The following is a 27,640-nucleotide window of genomic DNA, read 5'->3' as shown; positions in this document are numbered from 1 at the left end:
AAGGGAGGGGAGAAAGAAAAAATGGAGAGTGATGGAGAGGTGGAAGGAGAGAGGGGAGGTAGAGGGGTGAGGATATAGAAAAGCGGTGGAGGAAGATGAGGCTACACCTTCTCATGATGAAGTGAGGAAGCAGGAGGGTCCCTCCTCCAGAAAAACCAGAAGCCTTTCTTCTTTTTTGCCTTCTTTTGCAGGCACTGTTCCTGGAGCTCTTTTTTCTGTAGGATGAGGGTTTTCAGTTCTTCGATTGTTACTGCCATTTCCTCCTCAAGTTTCTTGCATTTTTTCTCCAGTTCTTCTAATTTTGCTTGTTTTTCTTCAAGCTTTTCTTTCAGATCTTTAGATTTTGCCTCCTGTAGTAGCTTTGCCTCGTACATGTCTGTATTCCTCTGTTGTACTTTGTTGTACATGTCTTCTAAGTTGTGATTTCTGCTCTGGATTTCTTGAAGCGTACACTGCAGGTCATTATGTGTTTTCTCCAGTTCTTGCTCTTGAACCTGCATTTCATTGTTTTTGCACCTTTTCTCCTTCTTGCTCAATGGTTTTCTCCTTCATTTCATTATGACATGTGTGCAGTTGTAGATTTTTCCTTTCTAAGTCTTGGAGTTGTGTACTGATGCATTCACATGCAGGGAAGAATTGTAGTTTCTTCAGGTGTAGTGGAGCCAATATTTGAATAATTTGTAAAGAACAAAACACAGTGCTGTAAAACAAAAAAACAAAACAACACAAAACGACGAAAACACCAAGTGTGCAATTTGGCACACTCAAATTTTTTGGATATGTGGCAGTTACTTTGTCACATAGCGCCGTGTTGGTGGAGATAGCCCCCCACTAATACATGAAATCGTCATTTAAAAACTGTATTTTGCATTGATTATTATTTTTTTTTTTTTTAAAGAAAGAAGGACAAACAATTCAGGAAAGCAGCTCCATCTGCTTCGTATTTCAGTATTTTCTTTTAAATAAAAGTAACAACTTTACAATTATTGCTTTCTTAAACTATCAGTCAAATATCTTAGCTTAATCTTAGCTCAACTGCTCAAACATAACTTAATTAATTATGAACCAGTCAAACAAAGAATAACATTTCATAATTTCCTTAACATTTATTATAAATTATCTTATCAGTATTTATCATTATCTTATCAATATCGGGTCTTAGGTTTTTTATTCAACAATTAAAATTTTTGGAAAGAGAGTGCAATTGGACTGCAGTTAAACACGCAATATTTGCCCCAGAAATGAGGTGGACTAGTGGAATAATGTAGCACTACAGCAGACTTCTAAAGTGTAGGTTACTACAACTGGACAAATGAATGAAATCGAAATGAATGTTACCATGGAGAACAAAAATAGCCAGCCTACATCAATAATACAGTTATACTGCACATATTTTTATTTGTAGCCCATTTTATATAATTGTTAGATGTTTACATTTTAAGTATCATATATATATAACTGTTACACAACCTCTCTCGCTCTCTCTGACACACACACACACACACACGCACACACACAAATGAATGACCGGCCGCCTCCATCACACCCCCACACCCCTCTACAGTTGGTAGAGTCCGGGACGGAGCATCATGGCGATTGACGGTAGGTACTCGCTCTCAGGTGTCCTGCGGGACTCGTGGGAAACTTTGCACGGGACTGAAGGAGGACGTCTTTCCATAATCTCACGCGGTATTCACCGAGTGTGTAATTTCTGGTCCAGTTTCTCTGTAACTCACGCGGCGAGTATACCGCAGTGCTCCGGAGGCGCGGGGCTGATGCTGAAGTGCGGACACCCGCACTGATGCAGGACCGCTGAGGTCTCATTATCTTCTCGGGATGTGCACGTGAAGTGATGCGCGAGTAAACCGAGACAAGCAGGCAGTCCCGGTGATTTGATTTTAAACTAGCGACGTTTTTAGCAAAAGCGTCAGTTATGGGACACCTGTGAGCACGTAGCGATTAATTTGAATATTTTAACATAAAGTCTTAGCATGCCGCTGCTTAGCGTCACATGACTTTTTGTTTTTCTTCCGTTAAAGTACTATATAACTTGGCGGAGGAATACGGTTGTAACATTTGAAAAACACTCCGCTGCTGTCAAACTTTGTTTGATGGCTGCACGTGCTGTAGATACCTTCAGAGCTAACATGTGCAGCGGATCTAACAGCCTTCATGCTGAGGGAAAAGTGTCAACTACAGGCTTTAGTGAGAGTGACCGGGACACATCACCGGGCAGCGACAAAAAGTAGGCTCGTGCCTTGTCCCGTCCTGTCACGGATACGGGTCTTATTGTTTCACGGGCGCTTGTTCCTGCGCAGTGACACTCGAGAGAGATGGTGTGGTTTAATTAAAGATAGACAGCTCCAGAAGAATTTTAATGTAATTTCTTTTAATTAGATGTTTTATTGCTAATTTTTAATAAAAATTGCAGCAGCTTGTTGTCACTGAGCAGGGGCGTGTACAGAAGGGTAGCAATGGGTGGCACTTGCCCTTTCTAGTAATGCCATTGATCTAGAACAGCCATTCCTGAAGTCAAGAGTGCTGCGGCCCACTTAAAAAACAGAAAATCTGTGGGGCTCACCGAATCTTAAACCTTTACTCCATTCAAATATAAGAGAGGGTGATATGTTTCCTTTAAAATTTTATTCAAATTGTTGTTGTCTATAAATATTACCACTTTTAATACTTTTCATATGAATAAATACATTTATATAAATTTGTAACTGTACATACTTGTGAGTAATTTCAAACTGAAGTTCTGTTATTACCGCGGCCCACCTGCAGTACCTTCCCGGGGCACATTTTGGGAATCACTGGTCCAGAAGCTGGTCTTAGACCTTGATGTTAGAACATCATTGGATGAGGGTGTGGACAGGTCCAGTGTTGAAATGTAAGGGCTTCACCATACCTACTATGCAGTGGCTGGCGAACAGAAGTTCAGATTATACAGAGGGACTTGTTGAAACAGTTTGAAATACTGTGGAAAAAAACAATTTCTTTGACTACTGTTTTGACTTCTTCTCCTGACTGAGAACCTTCACAGACTTCTTCTCCTTCTATATCAGCACTGATGTGGAGGCATTGTTATATTAACTAATAGGTCGGTGTTAAGTGGCTTAACAAAAAAAGCAATTCTCTGGAAATGGTCAGATATGAGAACTGGACTGAAAATGAGTGAAAAAACAGCCAGTTTCCATAGAAAGTCTCTGAAGGACCTTCAGAAAATCTGGAGAAATGTAACCTAAAGTCTGGCTCAGTGAAAGCAGAATATGAGTCACAACTGTACACAGACAGACAGTGACATTTACTTCTATTATTGTAAAAATCCATCTCTTTTAGTGCTTTCAAGGCAAGTGCTTGTTGTACACTAAGAATTACTACAGTTTGGTGAGAATAGCCAACAGAGTTTCTGCTAATGAATTAATAGAATGAATTGAGTCGGTCAGGGTCTGTCTGTTACCTCAGTCACAGTTTTCTCTTTGCTCTGGCACTAAAGTCAAGACCTCAGACAAATTCTACTATCTTGTACAGTCCTGGATGTGAAGGAACTAAGGCTACGTTCACACTGCAGGCGAAAGCGCATCAAATCCGACTTTTCTGACCCTATGCGATCCATATCCGATCATGGTATGACAGTTTGAACAGCACAAATCCGATACTTTCAAATCCGATCCAGGTCACTTTCGTATGTGGTACTGAATCCGATACATATTTTGTGTTTTAGAAGGCGACTGCTGTTTGAATTGTCATGTCGCATTAAATCCGTCTTTTATGTCACTGACACAAGACAGACGGCAATTATCAGCGCCGGAGAAGCGCCCGAGAAGACATCGTGAACGCTTCCTGGCCATCCAGTGTGAATGTTAGTGAAACTGTTGGGAAGACAACATTGGAGAAAGGTGAACATTTTATTTGTACTGTATAATCTGCAGATTCTGACAGAAATCTGCAACTATCCTTTGAAGCACCACTCCTCTCTAAAACAGCAATAAGGATAATTATTAGGCCATATGTAAATAACGAAATAACTTTATAAATTAAAGCAAAATTGGGAAACGTAAAAGTCTGAAACAAGTCTTTATATTAAGGGCCATCAGTCAAACAATACTGTTTGGTCTGGGTCTAAACAGAGCACGTTGTGTGTGACGTCGTCTTTTGCGCATGCGGGCCGCTTTGAGGGCCGTGAACGGTTCACACTAGACCGCATTTGCTGTCACATTTTATTTGTAGTGTGAACAACCAGACAAAAAAATCGGATTTGATCAAAAAATCGGAATTGAGCATTAAGACCTGCAGTGTGAACTAATACACCTTTTTTTTAATGTTATGAAGGGATTCTTAATGCACTAAAATTTTGTTTCTTGGTTTGAGACAACTCAGCAACAAATTTCAGAATGTATAAACACATTGCCACTATTTTTAATCTAATAATAAACCTAAATTCAGAGCTAAGACGTGACCTTGCCAAACTCTTAAGTAGAGACACCTTAATTAATGGTGACACTGGAGCCTCAATACTGAACTGTTCAACCAAGAGAGATTATGTGTCACTGTAAAAACTTGGGGATGTGAAGGAGAGGAAGCACTGTTAACTTAAGCCTCATAGGGATTATGTAAAACAACCAGTTGACACATTATGAAATTGTATTCCAGTGAAAATACTAAAACCTAAAACTTATTTCCCTGTAACCCAAACAGAGCAGCGTATTACTGATGAATTTGTTGAAGTGTAAATTTAAGTTACGAAATCATGTTGATAATTTTCCAGCAAAGCAACTCATGCCAGGGCTTTTGCATCCGTCGAGGAAATAGTTCATGTAATTTAATTTTTTTTTAATTTCTACACTGTTGCTTATAGTTGTAGTGCCCCTGAATAAGGAGCCGACCCAAATACAGGAATTTGACAGAGGAACTTTTAGTGACTTGTTGAAGGGTTGGGTTCACATCTGTCACTGTACACGGACTTTTTCCTCTATTTGACATACCCAAAGGGAAGCCTTACAACCACACAACTACAAGGCTAAAATAGATGTAAAAGCATTTATTTGAAAGATGAAATATTCTATTTTCTTGTTTAGCATAAGGCTAAAATGCGCCTATCAATGAACCCTACCTTTTTATTGTTTTTGTTTTTTGGTGACTAGGTGAGTAATAAGGGGTTACACAGGAAGGCAGTTCAAAGCAAACAGTACAGTAAATGTCTCCAGAAAAATCAATCTAGAATAAAAACAAACCCTGTGCTCAAAACTTACAGGAAAGGATACGGGGAAACAATAATAAAAAATGCTCGACTGGGAACTGAAGGCCAGTGGCAATAGCTCTACAGGAGATGCATAAACAAGGGACAATGACAGCTAATTAAAAAGAGGCGTTATTAAAAAAAAATGTCCGGAAAACTAACAGAGACACACAGTAAAACTGACAGGGCATCATAGCTAAGTGGAATTACAAAATAAAACAGGAAATTACTTTGTTTAATCCATGCCAGTCATCACAGTAATGAGTTATTAGTTGCCTTATAAAAAATGCATGGAGCTATAATTACTGCCTTTAATATGCATGACTTCTTGACATCATTGAGCCTCAGAGTAGCTGTGGCAGAGTACATTTTTAAAAGTGTTCCTTTGTAGTGGCCCGTGGTTATTACTGGTATAGAGATGATTAATGATAGCCTACACTGCTCTATAGGCTAATATACCCATCAATATATTAAAGACAGAGAAACAGAGACCACGAAAAGCAAACAAGGTCATTCAAGCCTATTGGTTTTATGTTTGCTGACATGTTCATCTGTTTGCTCATTTAACCTGAGGACAGACCATATGTTTCTACATTGCATAAAGTCATATTTAAAACTCTGACTCCCAGCTTTACATCGTCTTTCTCACAGGAGGGGGGAGGAACTGTGGTGTTCATGAGCTCATCTGTGCCAGACGAGGTAAGACCACATTGCAACCACACATGCCAACAGTGCATGTGTGCATTTTCAAGAGTATATTTTGTTAAACAACAAGAAAAGAAATTAACCAGGGTATTTACAATAATATTGCATTTCTATTTAATTAATTTAATATTCATAATATTAACAGTCTTGTGATTTCCATTTTAGACAATAAAACCTAAAGAATACAAATTGGTTTAACATGACGTAATTAAACCCCCCTTCCACTTCTTCCACTTTGGCTAGCTGTGCCACTTAATATTTAATATGTAATAATGTGAAAATGCAACAGCACAAAATGCAGTCAGTTCAGAGAAATAATAAATATCCTATTGCAGTAAATTCCTGTTTAAACATCCTGCTTGGATGATGTACTGATGATTCTGATTTCTTGTGTAGTGTCATCTGCGGTGCATTGGTCTCTTTCCCACATCTGCACATCTCCAGACAGGAAGGGCGGCATCATGTTCTTTTAGATCAACATTAAGATCAACAGCAGGCTTTGGAGTTTAAATATCAAGAAATATTTGAAAATGACTCAGCTAGGTAAAGTGTTCTACAGCATCTTGGACTGATTATGGACTTCTGAATGATGGAGTGAATAACGGTCAGGTCAGGGATGATCTTTCCACACAGTAGTGTAGCTGTTCCTCTCTATCAGCCCTCCCGACAGGGTTCCCTTCATAAAAAGAGTTCCTAAATGCTGAATGTCACAGACATCAGCCCTGATGAATAACTGACTGCAAATCCAGAAAGTGAAATAAGAAGTTGTAGAATTCACCTCTGTAGCAAATTCTGATGATGAGGCATGTAGTTGGCACGCAGTAGGATTGTCTCTAAGATTTTGTGTGAGGCTTCTATGAAATCTGATGCTCGGAGTCTTTTATATTTTTCTTTTATTTAATTTGTGGTGGTTTTCATGTTGTAACCATAGACACTATTAAAGCTGGCTGTGGCTGCTGTGAAAATTTCATTGGGTTTTGAAGTCCCATTTTGAAACCTTTTCACTGTCACCATCTTGGTTGCAGAAAACGGATGTGATTAGAAAGGATGGGTCTGACTGGGAACCACTTGCTAACTTGCTAATGATTTGCTATTGGCAAGTTGTTAGTCATTGAATGAGTAGGTAATACCACGATCCAGCTTTAAGGCACTTATGCATTGGCTTCATTTTTCCAACCTGGAAGCTATGACATTATTTTGTTTTTGTTAGTTTTATTGTTGTTTGCACAGTAGACCAGGGATTGGTAATTAATTTTTACCAAGGGGCCACATGAGAAATTAGGACTGTTGTGCAGGGCTGGACCAATAAGCTTATAAAATGAGCAAAATTGAGTTCAGCTATAGGTTGAGGCCATCTACAGCAATCCCAATTTCTAATATGGACCCTTGGGGAAAAATGAATTACCCACTCCTGTTTCAGGATGTAAAAGCTTTACCCTCATCAGGTATAAAATAATCATTTGGCACGTAGATGTGTGAACTCTTTATCCCTCCTGGCAAAAAGATCAAGAAGAAATGAACGAAAAGGGCAAACATAACAGCAATTAAAACAAATACAGGGAATATAAGTATTTCTTTAGCCGCTGTGAATTTAGTGCATATATTTTTTTATCTTACCAATTTGCCACTTGGCAGGTGCTACATATGTGCGCATTAACCAGTTACAACGAGTTAATCTGACACGTGTATTCACCATCTGTTATGCATTACAGCACAAGCTGATTTTCAATCCTCTTCCAGATCTTTGTTTCAGCTTTATTTTGTGAGTTTTCTGATGTAAGCAGATTATAAAATTTTGATATAATGCCATTTCTTAAGCAGGCCTTTGTGCGTGCATTTTTTAAGCCTTTCTGTTGCATGACTGGAGAAGACTGGCTCACCCCCCACCCCCAGGCACTCTCTTTTGCTTGTGAATTTTTACTGAAATATGATGTATAGAATGCTTTTCTATAGCTTTCTCAGTAAGCACACGGTTCATGTGTGAATTATGCACAGCGTATCAAGTTTAGGTTCACTTCAGCAAAAGAAGGCAGCTGTGTGTTCATGATTTATTCAGAGTGGAGGTTTTGTTTCGTATCAGAGGTCCATGTGTAAGCAACAATTCCAGATTGCATAACGAGCATGTCCCAGAAACGCCACTGAGTTTTAAAGCTTTAAACAAAGTAAATTAATCAAGCACTTGCAATGAGGAAATTTTAGTCATTCTGTGTCTTAGCAGTTTAGGAACATGAAAGAGTAATTTGCTTCCCTTGTTTTATTTGACACAGACACTTCATTCAAACTAGCTCACATTTCTCTCAGGCTGTTATTCATTTTCTCAATGAATGCTTCAGTGGCTGTGCTGTCATGTTTGTTTGTTAGCTCGTTGGAGTCATTACCTGGGGGAAAAAAGGTAGATTGAATCCTGAGGCTCATTTCAGAATCCTGAGTTCAGCCTGAGTTCACATGCTGTAAGAAACAGATTTATTCTGTTATTTTTATCTTGTTTATTCAGTTTGCACACACAGATTGCACATGCACACACACTCAGGGAGGATAAAATGAGACGAAAGAGCGGAGTTTTGAAAAAAATCCACCTTAATCTGCTTTGCTCTTAAGAGAGATATCACACTTTCCTGGGTATTATGTAAAAACAGGAGGGCGAACTGTTTCAAAGGCCTTTTTGCTGCTCCGCTCCACTTTCCAGTGTATATTGTTGGGGGGGCTCAGGTTACCCCAGGTGTCTGAATTATTCAGCTACTGTTGACATTTACAGAATATGGCCATGTATGAAGTGTCATCGCTTGCCGCAGCTCAGGACCATAAGCTGTTCGTTTTCGACAGATGGCTGCTGCTCTCGTAGCCTCAGAGGTCATTCTGCCTCAATCAACACTGCTGTCGGGAGTGAGAGTTGATACGTAAGCCTGGCGAGTGCTGGACCAGACTAAGTGTAAGGGATTTGTTACATGTAGGATTACTTTTGAGCAGGACAACTTTGTTATTTTCCCCCCTCTTCTTAGATCATTTACTATCAATGCTTTAAGAAGCAGTGCTTTTTGGGAACAGCTGGCTTTAAAGAGGATATTCATTTAGAGGAGGTAAGCCTCTGTTGTCACATTGCTCTCTTATCTCCCTCCTACTTCTTTTGCCGTTCTTGGGAATTTAGCATTCACCATTTTGGCAGTCTGCAGCAGGCAGCAGCTAGTTGTCAGGCTATAGTCATCTCTGCCTGTTGCCATGGTGAGACAAGTCGGTCCATAATAAGTTCAGTAACAAGGTTTGCGAAAGTATACCTCTGTTTTTCTCTCTCGTTTTCTCATCTGAGACCGAATTTTTACACCAATTTGATCAGTGACGGGTGATTGGTCCTCAGGATGTGACCACCTGCTACAATGCAGACGTGTAACAACTGTCGAGCTCCGTCAAGTTGGCCCAAATATACCTCAGGTTTATGTCTTTGTTTTGTTTTAATGTTGAAACAAACAGTCATCTTCAATTTCACCAAACTCATACCACCAAATATAATGTGTCACAAATGAAAATGAAACAACACGGCAATATTGTGAATGAGGGTTTCAGTAAGCAGTGTAAGATTTCACCTTAAAGGGACGTGAAGCAGCATCTTAAAGCTTCCTGTGGCCGTTTTTAGACAGTATTTAAATGAGTAACTGCAGTGTTGGTTGTTTGCTCCTGTGAGATATGTGCGATCTAATTCTGCTATGTTATATTATAACACAACAACTCAACATAACCCCTGAAACTCTTTTATACTATTGCTCTGGTATTTTGCTTAGTTACAATCAATGAGGTGTGATTGGACAATTTGGATTAGGGGTATAAAACAACCTAAGCCTTAAAAATGGAAATGCAGAGGGATTAATTCCTGAATATGCCCATAGTTTTTTATTGGGATTAAATTTTATTAAGGCAGTAATATGTGCCTATAACTCGCTCAGTTTCAGTGTCTCTTATTTAACAATCTGCCCTTTCAAGTGATCTTTAGAAATGCCGTTCATGCTTCACTGTCCACCTTCTCTCCCCCGTTTCCCTGGCTATTACACTGTGCTGTGTCTGTGCTGTAGCCTATTAAACCAAGGCCCGGTCTGTTTTTTTTTTTTCCCTGGGTTTGCTGAGTCTAGGTTTCAGTTAGATACAGTCCCTTTGAGGCTCTTATAAAAATAGCACAGGGCTGCATGGTTACATGAAGTATGGTTGGCCTACATACAGTGCTGTAGATTTTATCTGGTGTGCTTTTGAAGTGGATCTGTTAAAATGAACAATATCTAACTCTCCTCTGACAAGCCAAAATGGTAGGAGTTTTATTGCAACTTTAAGATGCTTGTCACAAAACAAATTAATTGACTGGGGTTGTTTGCGGCTTTTCAGGAGTCCTGATCAAAATACTTTTTTTTGTTATCACCTTGTGTATTTTTATTAGAAAAACATGGGGCTCTTTTTTTCTTACATAATCAAATACCTTGGTTTGGTATTACTTCTGTTTAAGTCTAACATTTGGATTTCTCTTTTTCTGTCAGTTCTTGCTTTGCTTGTTCCTCATGGCTCCTCTTCTTCTTCTTCTCCTCCTCAGTGTCTCCCGAGCTCCTGGGTGTCCTGTCTTCCATTGCAGCCTTCATGGCATTGATGGCTCTGTTTTTTCTTTACCTCAACAACAAATTGTCAGTGGAGAGTCCTGACAATCTGTCACATCTCAGTGACTATAAGAACAACCAGCCAGGTACTCAACACACTCAAAGACTTATTACGCTATTAAATCTGTAGAAATTTATGCAGACGTTTGGATTGCTCTCGGCTTTATTGTGTAGGCATCACTGTAATGACAGCGCGTCCACATCTTTATGAGCCATGCTTAAACTGAACATTGTACGTGCTGCATTATGATGTTAATGGCCGCTTTGCATCCTCTTAGCGATCTCGGTGTTCTGTTAAAAAATACAACGGCATGTGAACTGAGACAACACTTCTCCAAGTCAAAACGATGTCATTCTATTACCTCAGCTTACCGTTTTGTTTCTTAATTTGTACACTTGTACAGAATTTGCTCTCTGATTAAGAATTAAAACCCTCTCAACTTGTGTAAGTCTACTTATGTCCTTCTTAGGTCTTCACCAAGGTTCCTTGGACTTTCCCGTTGTTCTCAGTATTGGTCAGTCCATTGAGTTTTGTCAAATAAATGATTTTTCTGTAGTCAATCATGATCACTAAAGAGAAGTAACTAGGCCTTGGCCTTGTCAAGTTAAGTAGAACCTTAAGCACCACTTATTAGAAGTAAGCATATTTGAGCCTGCATGTATATTTTTTGAGCCTGGGTGGAATAGGGAAAATCCAAACTAAAAAACTTGTGCATCCAACTCTTGTTACCCCTCAGCCATAAAAGGCTGATGGTGAATTGTGGTGATGTGTTGTTCAGTGTAGAATTGGTTGCATGTGTTAGTGCTGATGCCAAAAAGCTTGACCCAACAATTCCCACAGTTCATCCACCGATGAGTCACCGATGCAGCCCGTGGATTCAGTCTGTTATGACTATTGAATGTTCGGTTCGCAAACCAGTCATAATGTGTGCATTCGCAAAAAGCACCAAGACAAAACCAGCACAGTGTCAGAGTAGAGGAGGTAAGAGTTAGCACAGGTGGGAAAGAAAGAGGGTGAAATCTGAAGAAAATGTTGGCTGAAACCATTACATGTGTAACACTGCAGTTTTTGTATTTTCTTATTTTGAAGGCAGAATAATACACATAATAATTACACGCTTTTGCTTTGACAGACATAGTCTTGTCAAGTCTTGAACTGAAAGCTTTTATTGTGGTCTTAATTGTATTTTTCTTTTAGTCGATGACTAGGCTTACTCCACATCCGTGAAACTGACTGATAATGTCTAAGCATGAGACCTGAAACAAGTATAATTCTTATTACCACCATATTGGTGCGTATGTACATGTCAGCACTCACTGTAACACTGCCAGCACACCATGCTAACAAACACATGTTGTGTCAGTGCCTCTGATGAGCTAATCTAGTGGTCAGCGTGGTGACAGGAGGAACCCCGGCTGAGAGATGGCCTTCTTCAAGAGTTTCCAGCAGAACCTCCCATCTGTCAACATTTCCTCCATCTTGGACTCAGTCACCAGTCGTGTGGATGATCTCGCCAACGCCGTCAGCGATGTCACCTACGCTGTCAGCGACCAGCTGACCGAACAGGTCACTACTATCATCGACAAGGTGCAGGAAAAGGAAGATGGAGAAAACGGCAGCCAGGAATCGGGTCAGAATTCCACCCTGCAAGAAGGCAAGTCCGGCAGTAAAAGCATGTGGCAAATGCCCAGAGACTCAGAGGGGGGGAACACAGGCTCAAAGAACAGCCAAACTAGTGATACAACCGAGGCAGAGAACTCTCAGAGCCAGCTGGAGTGGGAATGGAGGGATGGATGTTGGCGAGTTAAAAAGACAGAAGCCGAGTTAGCAGAGGAAGAGAGGAGGAAGAAAGAGGAGAAGGAGCTACAGGAGAGGAGAGAACAGAGGAGAAGAGAAAGGAGACAGAAGCAACTGGAGAAAGAAGCCAAGTCTCCGAGAAATGAAGAAGATTCTCAAGAGGGAAGGCAAGAGGAGAAGGCTGATGATTTAGAAAACACAGAAAAGAAGTCAAATGACCAATCAGCTGTTCAGCAAAAAAGTGGTGACGGTGATAAAACTCCTCACTCACCTGGTTGTGAGAGTGAAAGCAGGGTGTCAAAGCCGGAAGAGCAAAAAGATCATGAGAAAGAGGGAGAGAAGGTAGAGGACGGCACTGAGCGAGAGGGAGACGATGAGGAAGAATCTGAGCTTTCTAGATCTTCTTCCAGAGTGAAAACATCGGATAAGAAAAAGGGGAAAGCCGCAAAAGAGGGTTCGAAAAAAACTGAAAAGGCTTCAGATGTGGAGAAAAAGAGGGACAAAGGCAAGAAGAGCAAAAAGGGGAAAATGAAAGGAAACCAAGGTTAGAGAGTGTGCTGCTTCTCTTTCCTCACTGCCCTTTGGATCTTCTCTTCTGCTCATGTTTTCAAGTTCTTGCACTAAAATTCACAATTTCGACCTGTTGTGTGCCAGTTTCAGCAGCTGCATGTTTAACTGGTTGAGTTTGTTACTTCGTTAAATATTGCACACGTTATAATCTGTGATTTACTAGAATTAATGCCCATGTGTGACGTGCAGAGGGAGTTTTATCAGACAGTGAGGAGGACAGAGTTCCAGAGGGCGAGGTCCAGCAGAACACAACCTCTGCATGGAGCAGCACACGCAAACAGTCATCTGAGCACGGAGGATACAGCAGCGAGGCCTCCAGTGAACAGGGTGAGAGCACATGCAGTGGAAGAGTACGTACACGGTACATCGCTGAACATAAAAACCCCACAAAATCAGATACAATATGAAGAGAATCATAAAACACATTGCATACAAGAATCATCTAAAATTGCATAAATAACAGCAAGAAATAAACCTAAACTCTAAACATCAAGTGCATAAAATCTTTTTGTGTTTATTTATCTGTAATTGTAGCGTCTATTCTTTTTTTTTTTTTTCTTTTTTTTAAATTGATGGAAATAGCTACAAATTTTGGGTTTCATTTCATTGAGCCCCAATGTCTCTTTGGTGGATCATATGGAGAGTTTCTGGCGAGTGTCCTTTTCTCTAAACATCTTGGGTTAGTGCTAAATGTCTGTTACTGCAAGGAAGTAAAACTTAATTGTTTTCTTTCCCAGACTTGGAATAGAAAATTGATGGCAGTCTAACACCCAAATACACGAATCTGGTTATAATTCAATAATGACACTACCCTCAGGACTAATGGGGAAAAAAACTCACCCAGATTGATCCAGAAGTAACAAATATTCTCTTGCTAAAAGTCACCATTTATATCTTTATGCACTGATATGTTTTGATTGTGTTGTGTTCACCTGTTTCAGATGCCAGGCCTATCTAAGTTAACTGGCTGTATCTTCATTTTTACTGCACAAACATAATGTGGTGTTCATCTTTATTGTTGTAATATGATCTTTGAATGTTTTAATTAAAGCTGCTTTTATCAAATATTGTGATGTGGAAAATAATCACAGGATGCATATTTAATAAATAGATTTAATATGAATATGAATAACTAAGGAGCCAATATTGATCATGTGCCTCATCACATGAGCCAAAGTGTGAAAAAGGGTGTGGGTTATTATCAGCAGAGGTTTCATGTGAAACCATTGCAAGGTATTAGATTGAATTAAAGGCACCTGGAAAGGGATCTAAAAACTACATTTTAGGTGGCAGACAGTTGATGTTGTAAGCCACCCCTTCTGTTCAAAGATGGTTGTTCACAGTGGACATGGCTTCTTTCATCCTCTTTCAAACCATCTGTCGTCATTGACATCCTCGAAAGAGTGACCTTTGTCCTTTAGATCCAGATGTACAGCTCAGTCTTGTCCTGTCGAGGTGGCGCTTCTGTGTTGTCACATGTGTTTATGAAGGGGCTTTTTGGTTTCTCCAATGTAGAGGTCTGAGCACTCCTCACTACACTGCATACATTCCGATATTTAGTTTGTATTTGGGAGTTTTGTCCTTGGGATGAACCAGTTTTTGTCTGAGTGTATGGCTGTGTGTGAAGTGCACTGGGATGTCGTGCTTGGAGAAGAGTTTCCTGAGTTTATCTGATAAACCTGCTACATAAGGGATGACAGCGTTGTTCTGTTTGTCCTTTTGTTGTTGTCTGACCTTGTCTACTGTGCATCTTTGCCAGTTGGGATAACCACATGTTCTAAGAGCTTTCTTTACAATTCAATTCAGTTTTATTTATACTGCACCAAACCACAACAACAGTCACCTCGAGGCATTTTATATTGTAAGGTATACCGTAAAATAGTACATACCCAACAATCATATGACCCCCTGTGAGCAAGCACTTTGGTGACAGTGGGAAGGAAAAACTCCCTTTTAACAGGAAGAAACTTACAGCAGAACCAGGTTCAAGGAGGGGCGGCCATCTGCCGCGACTGGTTGTGGTAGGAGGAGGAAGAAAGGACAAAAGACATGCTGTGGAAGAGAGCCAAGTATGATTCAGTGCAGAGAGCTGTATAAACACATAATGAGTGAGAACATGTGTGTTTCTTTTCTTTCTCTTCTGGCTTAGAGGGAACGTTTTCTTCACATATAGCTCATTTTGGCCATAAGTGGGCCTGAAGAGTCAAAATACATGATAAATGTGTAAAATGACAAAAGTTCTGGTATTTCATTTCCCAGACTACCCTGGAATTATAAAATTATAAAACTTATAGTTATCATTTATTCACTTATAAAAAAGTGGACTCACTGTTAAAAACAAAAAACGCATTTCTACATTAAATAGCACAAAAACAGGAGTAGTATAAAGCACAGTGGTTGGGGGGTGGGGGTGGCTTTATTAGTAGGAAAAGGTGTAAAATGTATGAAAATATAATAAAAGTTTAAATATATTTGCACGTCTTATAATTTTCCATCTAGTGGGCCAGACTGGAGTCTTTGCCAGGCCAATTATGGCCCCCTGACCTTATGGTTGACACCACTATATTAGTACATGAAATGTTGTTTTTCCAAGATTTAACAAGAATTTAAAATGACAATATAGGTTTGCAAAGACAGAGGAGACACTGTATGTTGCTAGACTGAATGTTGCATACCTAGTGAGTTTCCATGCAGAGCACAGTATGACTCCAGTAACACTCCTTCTGCATCCCTCTTTGTCACTGTCATGAGAGCAGCCAGCAGCATCCAGAGGATAAAGAAAGATTCCTCGCTTGGTGAACCTCAGCCTCCTCCGTACCAAGACGAGGGCTCGGGGGCCTGCGTGGGTTCTCGATCCCGCTCAGAGCGAGGGGTCAGGAGAGCGCCGATCCCACAGCGCTGTGACAGCCCCCACTGCTCCAGTGAGGCAAGCGGGGACCAGGACACTGAGAGTTACCTCAACAAAGCCTGTGATGAGGACATACCCAGTGACAGCACTGCTGTTCTAGGGCCAGAGGTGGGAGATCAGACCTACTGTTTGTTGTCTTTTCTGTGTCTAAGCAGTTTGTTTTGGATGCCCTGTAGTTTGATGGAATGATCAAAGTTGGGAGCAACACTTACAGGAAGGGCTGGGTGATACATTCACTGAAAACAGTTTCATTTTTTTGTTGTGTATTTTCTGTAAAAATGTGGAAATATACTCTGAACTGACTTGATTATTTGAGTGTTCTAATACTATGTCAGAATGGTGAAAAATTAATAAATCATGGAAATTAAAGTAAAATCCATAAAGGAAGGGGAAATTGTTTTTTCTCTTCTGCACATTCAGGATGGTTCTGGTCCTCCGCTTCCCACTGCCTACGAGCCAGAGCCCCTCGCCAAATACGGCACCCTGGATGTCGCCTTTGAGTACGATTCCAGTGAGCAGTGGCTGGCCGTCACTGTCACAGCTGCAACTGACATTCCTGCTCTCAAACAGACCGGCAACATCTCGTGGCAGGTCCACTTGGTCCTGCTGCCCACCAAGAAGCAACGTGCTAAGACCGGCGTTCAGAAGGGCCCGTGTCCCGTCTTCACAGAAACATTCAAGTTTTCCAGGGTGGAGCAGGAGGCCCTGGGAGACTATGCTGTTCGCTTCCGCCTGTACAGCATCAGACGGATGAAAAAAGAGAAGGTCCTGGGAGAGAAGGTGTTCTACCTAACGAAGCTCAACCTGCAGGGCAAAATTGCTCTACCTGTCACGCTGGAGCCTGGCTCTGAACTTACAGTGAGAACACTTTTTAAATATACTTTACATCTCAAATATCAGCTGTACACCATTTCTACTTTATTTGTCCTTATTTTCAGCATTGCTTCATCTACAAGTCCTTGGAGAAGCAGTTATTTAATTTTTTTATTTGAGCAGTTATTAAGAAGCAACTGTGGGCATCTAGGACATAAAAATTGCGTGTATAGTGTCACCATTTAAATTTGTTTAAAAAAAAGTTTTACTAAATAAGGTTTAAGATGCTTTTTTCCACTGAAAGTTACATTTCTATCATCTTTCTCTATAGATTCAGAAATCTGTCTCCTAACTCCTAGGTTGATTAATGAATTATTGGCTTCTTATTGTTTTAATTGATGATTAAGTGGTAAGTGAAACAAATAAAGTGCCTTTGGGTTTTGCGTTGCCAGGGTTGTGGCTCTGTGGTGAGCGTGTCTCGCAGTGCGGGGGCTCTGTCCTATCGCTCCACTGAAGACTCATCCACACCTGAGATCCTCCTGGGTCTCATCTACAACTCTGCCACAGGGCAGCTCTCAGCTGAGGTAATCAAGGGAAATCACTTCAAAACCACAGCGTCTGATAAACCCGTCAGTAAGTACATATATTTAACTTTGGGCTTTTGTGCCAGCATGGGTTGAAGTGTGGAATGACTCTGTAAATTGTTCAGTTAAACTTCTCTTCCTCCGATGGGTGCTGATATGTCAGGCTATTGTTTGGGCCGAACAGATGGGCAGGACTCCCAACAGCATGCAACAGAAGCAAATAGAGGATCATTACATTTGAACGTGGCACAAACACCAGCTTTTTAATAACCTAAGCTATTAAAGCCAAAATGCTGAAGGACCTGCTGCTTATCATGCTCGCCGCGCTTCCCATGAAAGCTGACCTTCTGCTGTATATCGCAATCTTTAAACTGCTTCCCCTCTTTCTTCTTTCCAATGGTGTGTGTGCTCTGGTGTGTGTCTGCCACAGATGGTCTGTTTTGTTGTGTAAAACACTTCGTAGGGGGACAGCTTTATATCATGAGAGGTAAGACAAAAGTAAACTAAATGTAAGCTCTCTGTACGTTTGTAGATTTGGTGAGGGTTGTACAGATGTGTAGAACTGTGTAAAAGTATTGTCCCATCTCCCATTTCTTTACATTTTTCTCTTTATATTGCCAGGCTGTATTGTAATTTTTAAAAGTGATATTGAGCAATAGTTCTCCAGGCGTTCTGAAGGACCTTCAGAGCTTTTTCTTGGGCATTGGATGCTTTTTCACTCATTTTCAGTCCAGTCCTTGTACCTGACCATTTTCAGAGGAATGCGGTTTTGTTTGTTAAGCCACTTAACACTGATGAATCATTTACGCATGAACTAACTCAAGAGATGAATCGCTGTTCTGTTTGCAGACACTTTTTTAAATAGTATTTTTTTATTTTTTAACAGCCTTTTTACAATTTTTTTTAATCTATGAAAAGTTTGACTAACATAATGTTTTCATCAGCAAGGTGATTACCTAAGAGCTATGAGATTGGTATAGCTCCTCCTTTAAAATTTGAGGAAACTTTACATAATTGGATGACAAAGGAAGAAGTGACAACCCTAAAAAAAAAACTATCTGCAGCAGATAAACAGAAAGTCCCATCCTTGCAAACTAGGAAAAAAATCTAGCACCGCGTTTGCAGGACATGCATCTAAAACTTGAGTTGATCCATCTATTGTTCACTGAAGCCTCAGCAGAAATGGTCTCAGCGGAAGTGTTCCTGTCAAGAAACCACTCTTAAAGAAGGGAAACAAGGAGAAAAGGATGTATGCCAAATCACACAAGAACCGAACTGAAAATCAGTGCCAGCAGGTCTAATTTAATGGGGAATGGCCTCCCCAGTGTCCAGACTTCAACATTATTGAAGCAGTGTAGGATCATCTTCACAGAGAACAGAACGAAAGGCAGCCAACATCCAAAGAAGAGCTTTAAATGAATGTTAAGAAGACTACTTAGAGAAATTACAAGAAAGCTTGGCTATAAGAGTTCAGACTGTGCTGAAGAACAAAGGTGGTCATACCAAGTTTGTTAGAATTTTACAAACTTTGTTTTATTTTCCTTATTTACTGCATGTTTCCATGTATTTATTTGCACATTTCATTTCATTCATTCTTGCAAAATATAAAGAAATGTGGGGTAGATCAAGATGTCTGTGCACTACAGTATGCACTGTAGGTACCAGTTTGTAGCATTCTTAGGTTTGGTCCTCTGAGGCCAGACTTATGTTATATATAAATCTAGAGCTGGGAGCTTAGCTAGTTGTGCATTAATGTGGTGAACGAATGTCAGTTACAAAAAAATTTGATGGATTAAAGATTTGATTGGTAGGAAACTTTTGGCTAATAGTGCAGATCCATGTAGTGCATTTAGTTTTTTATTAACATTTAATGTGTTTTTAGTTTAACAGACACAGTTGTTTTTTAGTAGTAACCAAGGTATGCTGCTTCCAAATGTAAGCATCGAGGGAACAGCTTGCTAACATGAGAAGTGGCACAGTCAGAGGAGCATTAGACTGACTCTACAGATTTAGTTAAATTAGGTCAGCCCTTGGCTGGCTTGCTGTTTTCTCCTGTCGTTACTCTCAGATAATCCAACTTTCTCCAGGCTCTAACTCCATATTTACTAAGCTGATAGAGATCAGTATCTTGGCAAGAAAGTAGCTTCCCAGAAATGTCAGTCATGTCAGTCAGTAGTTCCTCTCAAGACACAAAGTTTTTAGTTTTCTACCCTGCACCGAGTTGCTTGCATGTTCTAAAGGTCACTTCCGTTTGGCATCATTTATAATTTATGTGCAGAATTTTTCAGAAATTTGCTGCCAGCAAATATGAAATAGATTAATGTGACTTCATTTGCAGTTTTCAAAGAGTTCCACAGTTTGCCTTAAAAAATCCATCAGCAGCATGAGTTTTAGGAGTGAGGCAATTATAGCATTCTTGGTGTTGAGGGGTATTATTAAAAGACACTCCGTACCTCCTGCTGTAGTACATATGTCCGACCACTTGATGGCAATGTCTCACTTCTCTCCTCCAATGCTTCCTTTCAGACACCTATGTGAAGCTGACCATGCTGGACTCAAAGGGAAAGGAGATGTCCAAGTGTAAGACGGCCGTTTGCCGTGGCCAGCCCAATCCGATCTACAAGGAGACATTCGTGTTCCAGGTAGCGCTCTTCCAGCTGTCCGAGGTGTCACTGGTGGTGTCGGTGTTCTGCCGCCGGAGCAGCATGAGGCCCAGGGAGAGCTGGGCTGGGTCTCCCTGGGCCTCAACAGCACCAGCGAGGAGCAGCAGGCCCACTGGACAGAGATGAAGGAGGCGGAGGGACAGCAGGTCTGCCACTGGCACACCCTCACCGACACATAGGAGGACGATTTTCCAAGACCGAACTTCCAGAGAGAGCATTCCTTCTACATTTTCGGAGCGCAAGAAAACTCCCTGTGGGATGTGTGTTGTGTGTGTGTTGCATACAGGTGTGAGAGGTGAGCATGGGTTCCCAGTCTTAACTGCCAGGCTGCATGAATACCCTTTAATCTGCCACCTTTCTCTGAGACAGATGGGCTGACTCCTGCTTCCGCCTTGTTTACAGGACCATGTTAAGACACTTCCAGACATTTTTCCCCCTCTGAATCTTGGACCAAAGAGCTCGGTCCAGTACTAGCAGGCTCCTTCCTTCTTTCCTTTTCTGGATTTCAGCTGCCACCAGCATACCAGACATTACTCAATCAGTCGTAGCCACCGACAAAAGACAATGAATGAAGAAGACTGTTACAAAGGGCCTATAACATGCTGCAGCTATACTTACAAGCTGTGCTTTCTACAGTTTGTTTACACGCACATGACATTATGCAAGATTCATTCATTGGTTTTTCCTTTTAGGTTCTTGGGTTATTCTTCCTAGTCTACCAGTTTTATGGTCGTTTCTGTGGGCTGTGTGTTAAACAAAGACAGATTTCCTTTTTTATCTCGTGGTCTTGCATAACTCAGTGCACTATGCATCTGACGCCACTTTAGACGAGAGGAATGCAATTCTTTCTTGAGCTTGCCGAGTCTCTTACAGAATTGGACACAGCTCTGCATGCCACCGGTATCAAAGAGCAGCTTCCTTTCCTGTGTAATGCAGATCGAGCCTGTTTCACTATTCAGCCTTCTAACAACTCAGCCATGTTCATTCATGTAGAAACATGGTGCTTCCCGCTGAGGAGGAATATGCAAAAGCCTGCACAGGCCAAGTAAACCTGGCCGTTTCTGCCTCGACTGTGTACGCTGTAACGCGAGTTTGAGTGGCGAGACAAATCACAAGAAGGAGATGATCATATTTTCTCATTTTCATTTTTAATAAAGGCTAAAATAAAACGGGGAAAAAATGTTGTTCAGAACTGAGAAATCTTATTATCCAGGCGAGGGGTTCATCTGGAACAAAGGCCATTTTAAACTCATCTGAAAGAGCAGCTATGAGTCAGAAAATCCCCCATAAGAATACTGAAGACTGCACAGCCACACCCTTGTATTAGTGAATGAAACCATTTCCCCTGCATCTGCTGGTTGAAACCGAGAGGCGCATTCTTCTTTCTCTGTCCCAATGATGTCAGATTTGAACCCTTCTTCTCACTTATGAATACTGCAACCACTCCTCGTCCCTTTAGAGGTTCTGTTGGGACAATTTCAATTTATAATTTATCAAAAGAGGTTTTTCCAGTTTTTAATAAAAAACAGATGTTATCTAGATTTTTTAATAGATTATCATTTTTTTCACAATCAGGAATAACAGAAAATTTTTAGTTTGGTTTGCACTTAGTTTTAAAGTGCAGGTTGTGTTTAGCCAGCACTGATAACCATTGACACAATATTGGAGAACAGTCCTGTTCGCATTCTTGGAGAGTTAGCTTTAATGGCAAATGCGCAGTCCGAGCCAGCTTAATGTAGCCTAAAGACTGGAAATGGAGGAAAACATCCAGGGTTGCCAGGTCTGTGGTTTTCCTGCTTAAATGAGCTGCTTTCGAAGTGTGGGATGAAATATTCATGGGCTGGCTGGATAGATGGATCATTATGCATTTCGCATAAAAATTAAATTTAAAAATAATAATAATAATGAAGTACCACATTGTAAAAATATTGTTAAAATATTTACTTAGACAGATCCAGACTCCAGATCAGCATATGGTGCTGTAATGCTCTCCTCCTCCAAACACCTGCCTCTCATTCCCAACTCTGGCCACTGAGTTAGTTTTGTGACACACACACACACACACAGCAGGCAGCCCTGGAAGTGGCTGTGACTAAAGATATGAAGGTCTGCCCGACAAATCAAATTTTTGTGCAGCAGGTTATGAACAACTAGTAACTACATGATATATGTTTCAGATCTCTTAAGGTTTCTCTGCCTTAATTTTCACAAAACTACAAAGGGGGGAAAAAAGTCATTTACTAATTTTTGATCTGCGCACAAAGTGAAACAAACTGTTTTATTTCTGGGAAAAATTACTTATAGTGCTCTCACTGGACACTTTATTAGGCACACAGTTCTTCATAGCGTAGATTCAGCAAAGTGCGGGAAACATTCCTCAGATATTTTTGGTCTATATTGACATGATAGCATCATGCAGCTGCACATCCATGATGCGGATCTCTCGTTCCACCACATTCCAAAAGTGCTCTATTAGGTTGAGGTTAGGTTGTGACTTTGGAGGCCTTTTTAGGACCGAGCCCTCGCTGACTTGTTAAGAAAACCCCAAAAAACAGTGAGACTGTTTTGAGCTTTGTGATGTAGAAGATGGGTACACTCAGGTAGGCTGTAGCCTTTATTAATGCTGCAATTGTGATTGGCTGATGAGATATTTGCATTAGTAAGAAGTTAAACAGGTAAGTGTTGTTCACTTAACCGAAGACACCAAAGAGCTAAAAAGGTTCACCTGAAGGTAGGTGGTTAGTTTTATTACCTGGAAAAAAAGCTGACATTTTGGGGAATGATGGAAAATATTAACGTCAAAGCTGAGAAGCCCCACCAAAGTTTACCAAGTAGGAACTCCAACTATTGGTGTATTGTGGTCAGAAATGGGAAATTTCTGGGAAGTAGTATGTTGCCAATATATGCAGCACCTCCCCCCTTGACAGAACTCCACTAAAGAGCAAATAATTACTTCTCAAAATGTCCCGATCCAAGTCTAAGGAACAGATTTCCAACAGACACCTGAATAAGGACAAGAGTCATATTTTTTTAACAACGTTGAGAGCTTTTATTTCCATTCATCTGGCCTTCAATGGTATGTTTGACGCTGTCATCAGTCATCAGTCTGGTACAACGCTGCAGGTGGCTGGAGCCTCGCCCACAGCTGTGGATCAGACCCAGGAGCACTTTTTTCTTTTTCCTTTTTCACAACTCTACACCTAGCAGAGTGACTGCAGCCTTCCAGGCAAATTCACCCTGCTCCGAGCCACAGAAAACCAGCTGTGCCACAGATCCTCGAGGGTGGAAACTACAGGGACCGGAGGAACACCAGCTGACCCCAACAGAGCCCCGAGGACTGTTTTAGAGTCAGCCAGGTAATTATGAGGCCCCTGGAGCGCCAATAAAAGTGTTCAGACGTGATGAGGAGGTTAGGAGCCAGGCTGGTTTTTCTAGTTCAGTGCAGCAACACAAAGTGGAAATTTGGACTCTGCACAGCCATTTTCGCCCACACTAATTAGAAATCTGGCTCAGTGTTTATCCCTCTTGGGTAAAAAGGCCTGATCCAACATTTTTATGTTTCACTTGGAGGGATTACCGAGCAAGAGTAGCAATATGGAGCAGGCGGAGATTCAGATTTAAATAAACTCCACTATTGTCCCCTCACTATCTGTTTGCAAGTTAATCTTTTTAAAAACATGTCATCCGTTAGCTCTCAGTCAGTGGCACCAGCTAGTTTTCCTTGGCAATGACACAAGTTTGACAGTCAGGTTGAGATTTCTTTGTTTTCAGGTCTATTAAACTACAATATCTTGTCAGTTTATTGCATGTTTCAGTATCGGTTTAAAAAACAAAAATCTTTTTCAGTAATATATTCAATAAATACACAGGAACCCTGGCCTTATGACATTTTGTTTGATAAAAACATCCTCACAGAACATAATCTGAATGACATTTATAAGAAATCTTCTGCCTTTTATTTAGATTGCAGGGATTAAGTCTTGACAAGGTCAAATAAAGCACTCGTACATGATGGATTGAGCTCCAGTGGACTGACTCCTGGTCAAGTACCATGCAGAGTGGAAGTGGGTGTACCAGACTGCATCCTTTCACCAAGCATCTGCACCTGCAAACTACGCTGGAAAGCAGCAGACAACGTACCTATTTGGCAAAGAAAACATTCATCAAGCAACAGTCGAAGATGAAGTGAAACCAATATGGCGACACTGTAAAGTGACTTTTCTGTCCGAGGTGGGAGAGTTCTCTGCAGAGGGATGGCGTGATTACGGTGGAACATATTGAATACCTGTACTGAAAAGTCAGACCTGTTTAAAGACGATAGTTGTACAGTTTAGAAAACAGGCTTGCCTGCCGGTGGAAAGCAAGCTCATATTTGTTATGGCTCGGTCACACTGGAGTAAAAATAGGATGGCAACCTGCTTGTGACTATGTTGTTGCATTTTTACAACTGGTTGCCTACAGGTTGAGTAAGCAGCACCCTCAAACTCTGGGCAAACACTTTTGATTCCGAGGAGACTGCAACGGTTGCCTATTGGAACCCAACCCGTCTCCAAACAGTCGTGGTGTGACTTCAACCGAATGCAATCACTCTCTGACAGATTGGCAAAGGCTTACATACAAGTGCTGCCTAAGTTACAAATGAAGACAGATTGTGGTAACTGACTGCAATCAATCTGAGTCAGTCAGGGCTGATGAGTGCAACTTGTCTGCGATAGTTTCCAACACCCGTTTTCCCTGCTGTGACTGAACAAACTACAGCCAGCAGCTGTTAGCTTAATGCAAAGACTGGAAACGGTATAAATATTTTAGCAAATCTCCCCATAAAATGAATTAAAAAGGGTTAATTCAATGGTTCTCAAAGCTTTTATAACATGCCCAACACCCAGGGTTTTACACTACTGTATACAAACCCAGCCGCCCATCAGGCCAGGATTTTACAACCGTCAAGTTTGCTAATGTCAACTTGTTGGTGTACGGTTTCTATCAACTGTAAAAGGGGGATTAAAGAGCCAGGCAAATGTTATGACTCAATACTTTTTACCCCTTCTGCTGATAAGCTCATTCGTTGCTGTGTGTTAACAAGGTTGAATATGATTGGCTGTACAGTGTCGTGGACCTGACTACACGTTATTTGCTCCCCATCACCCTCCTCTTTTTATTTCCTTTGTAGAGAACATACACAAGCCCGCTGCCATAATCCTCAGTACTAAGCAGGTGGAAAGCAATACACGAATCAAACGCAACACTCAATCACTCCCACCTGTCTGTGACAATAAAAACAGTTTAATGTTAAAGTAAAATAAATGTCAGCGTCATAGCGTCAATTTATTTACAATACAAAAACCATCTCCATTCACTTTAGCTCGGAGTTCCTTCCTTGTCCTCCAAGCCCCACCTTCAGTGGCTCTATGCCTCAAGAGTGGGGCTAGCCCCACAGTTTGAGAACCATTGGATTATTTAGTGTGCTTTACAGGTGCTATTAGGCAGTATTTGGTACCATTAAGCAGAGCGACGGTAGTTTCCAGTCTTTATTTTATGCTACTTTAGGGTCATCAGCTGTTGGCTTTGATTTGATATTTAAGAGCCTGTTTGGAGAAAGGGATTGATATCCTGCTCCACAAATAAGTGTTTTTAAACAAAATATCAGTGTTCTCTTTAAGATTTTCCTATAATTCTGAACGTCACTGAAAACTTTCAGCAATAATAAAGTCAATATTTTGTTGATTTTGGCAGCTGTTATTCTTGACTTTGTTGCACTTTACCTGGGAACATTGATTAGCCGATACTACTTTTTAACGTCTAATTTTACAAACATCATAGTATAAAAAACAAATCAAGCTGTTTCGAACACTTCCACTGAGTGCAGATCATGTAAGCAATATGAAATGACAAAATGGTGGCTGGTTTTCATGACAAATTTGAGGCATTATGGTGACCGCTGAAGTGAATTTTCCCCCTTGAGCACTTGACGATACTTAAAACATGATTGGGCTGACTTTCAGTCGAGGTCCTGCCTGATCTCCCACAGGCAGGGGTTGTGGAAAAGGTTCACTCCACATAAAGATTTACACTTAAACGACATCATTAAAAAAAAGGATCAATAAAATACTTCTGACCTTCAGTGCTTTGCTCATATACATGTACAAGACGTACAGTTTGTAACCGTAAAACAAAAGCGTAGTGGCGGCTGTGTGCTGTTTGATCTCTCGGCTGAAACCATTAACAGTCTGCTGTGTCAAACGCAGCCTGGCATCTGTCAGTTACTCGCCAACCCCATTATCAGGTGTTGCTAACCTGGGAGAATTTCTGTACACTGTGTACACCCCGCCCTCGTTCCTCAGCAGGCGGTTAAGAGGTGCAAATGACATCTGCAGCTAGTGGTTTGATGACTGAGCATGATTAGAGAACACGGGGAAAAAGAGTGACATCCACTGAAAAGGCTTCTTTTTGTTGGCAGTGGTCCCTTCCAGCTTCCACTCTTCACATTTTCAGTAGTGTTGCTGATTAGACCACCAGCCAACAGCTTTTAACTTGTCTTTCATCTGGGCTTACTTTCCATTTGCCCTGCAGCCCACCCATCCATCTTTATTACTGCTTGCAGTGGAAGGTGCCGTTTTTCACTCCTATTTTCACTCCTTCAGTTCACCCTGCTTTTGGCTCTTTGCTGACGTTCGCCCAGACGCTAGATGAACTTGAAGCACTTGGTCTTATCGTGGGGCAATCGAGTCTTAAACAGCACCGAGTCCACACGAAACTGCGTGTACAGCAGCGGCATGTAGCCGTAGACTTTGACGAAGAAGTTGATGCACTTGTGTCGCTCGTGGAAATGCGAGTCATCGTGCGAAAGGGCCTGAGGGCAGCCCGGACAGCGGAAAGTCCAACGAGACGTCACCTGAAATAGACAGCAGGGGGTTAGTGCTTAAAATGTAAGAAACTTGAGTTTGCAAATGCATTACTGAAATGTAATTATATGTAGTTTCAGCAAGTGGTGCTTCACAACATTAATAGACAGCCTAGACAGCCATTAATCATCATTAAATGCACCATGATTTAATACATGCTAACTCCCCCCCCCCCTTTTTTTAACCGTATATAGTATACAGTGGTCACCACAGTATAACATAAAGTCTGTTAAACTTCAGAGAGTTTAGTTTGTCCAGTTAGTTTGCAGTTTTTCCCAGCACAGTCTCAAGAGTGTGGAGAAGATGTGAGCAGAGGGCTGTAGAAGGAGAATATCTGCTCCTTTTTGTTAGGAAGAAGAGGAGGAGCAGTCCAAATCAGACTTTCCGAGGGTGCCACGACCTGTGTTTACAGCCCAGCACTGCGCAGCTTGATCGGCAAACACCAGAGAACACCAGAACTGGAAAGTCTCCCACCTATGTCCTGTTCTCTTTGCAGAGATGAGCAGGTTTATGTTGAGCATATGTGACAGATGTGAAAAAGTCTGGAGATGTCGTGGCAAACTTTGTGCTGCCTGCAACATTATCCAGCATGACCAGTTTGGCAGTGAATCAGTGATCACGTGGGTCACACAGACTTCGAGATTCTAGCCATCAGTACAGGGATGAAACCCTCAGACCTAATACTGGTGCAGGACAACGCCCAGGTTAATGTGGTCAGGGTGTGTAAGCACTACCTGGATCACAAGGATACCGCCACCGACTAAACCCCACATTCCCCACACCTGAATCCAGCTGTGAACCGCTGAGATGTGAATGTATCGAAGACAATG

General features: G+C 41.1%; 2 protein-coding genes across 3 annotated transcripts in view; one reads left to right on the top strand and one right to left on the bottom strand.

Annotated features, from left to right (window-relative positions):
• The first annotated feature begins 1,479 nt into the window (after window positions 1–1,479).
• On the top strand, window positions 1,480–23,705 carry syt14b (synaptotagmin XIVb). Its single transcript, XM_013271997.3, is given in 10 exon segments — window positions 1,480–1,602; window positions 5,891–5,938; window positions 10,512–10,658; window positions 13,130–13,267; window positions 15,697–15,956; window positions 16,269–16,706; window positions 17,114–17,294; window positions 17,676–17,732; window positions 19,772–19,963; window positions 19,966–23,705. Coding segments are annotated over 10 exon segments (1,596 nt in total). The 5' UTR covers window positions 1,480–1,589; the 3' UTR covers window positions 20,088–23,705.
• A 149-nt stretch (window positions 23,706–23,854) lies between these two features.
• The window catches only part of extl3 (exostosin-like glycosyltransferase 3), a 40,191-nt gene continuing 36,405 nt past the window's right edge, over window positions 23,855–27,640 (bottom strand). The window contains exon 5 of one of the 2 annotated variants that reach the window (XM_025899136.1): window positions 23,855–26,800. In XM_025899136.1, the coding sequence (XP_025754921.1) occupies window positions 26,591–26,800 (210 nt within the window). In that variant the 3' untranslated portion in view covers window positions 23,855–26,590. The remainder of the gene's footprint in view (window positions 26,801–27,640) is intronic. The other variant, XM_003446282.5, reaches the window with a different exon arrangement.

The sequence above is a fragment of the Oreochromis niloticus genome, linkage group LG15, assembly GCF_001858045.2.
Source record: "Oreochromis niloticus isolate F11D_XX linkage group LG15, O_niloticus_UMD_NMBU, whole genome shotgun sequence".
NCBI lineage: Eukaryota > Metazoa > Chordata > Actinopteri > Cichliformes > Cichlidae > Oreochromis > Oreochromis niloticus.
This window is presented reverse-complemented; position numbering and strand designations above follow the sequence as displayed.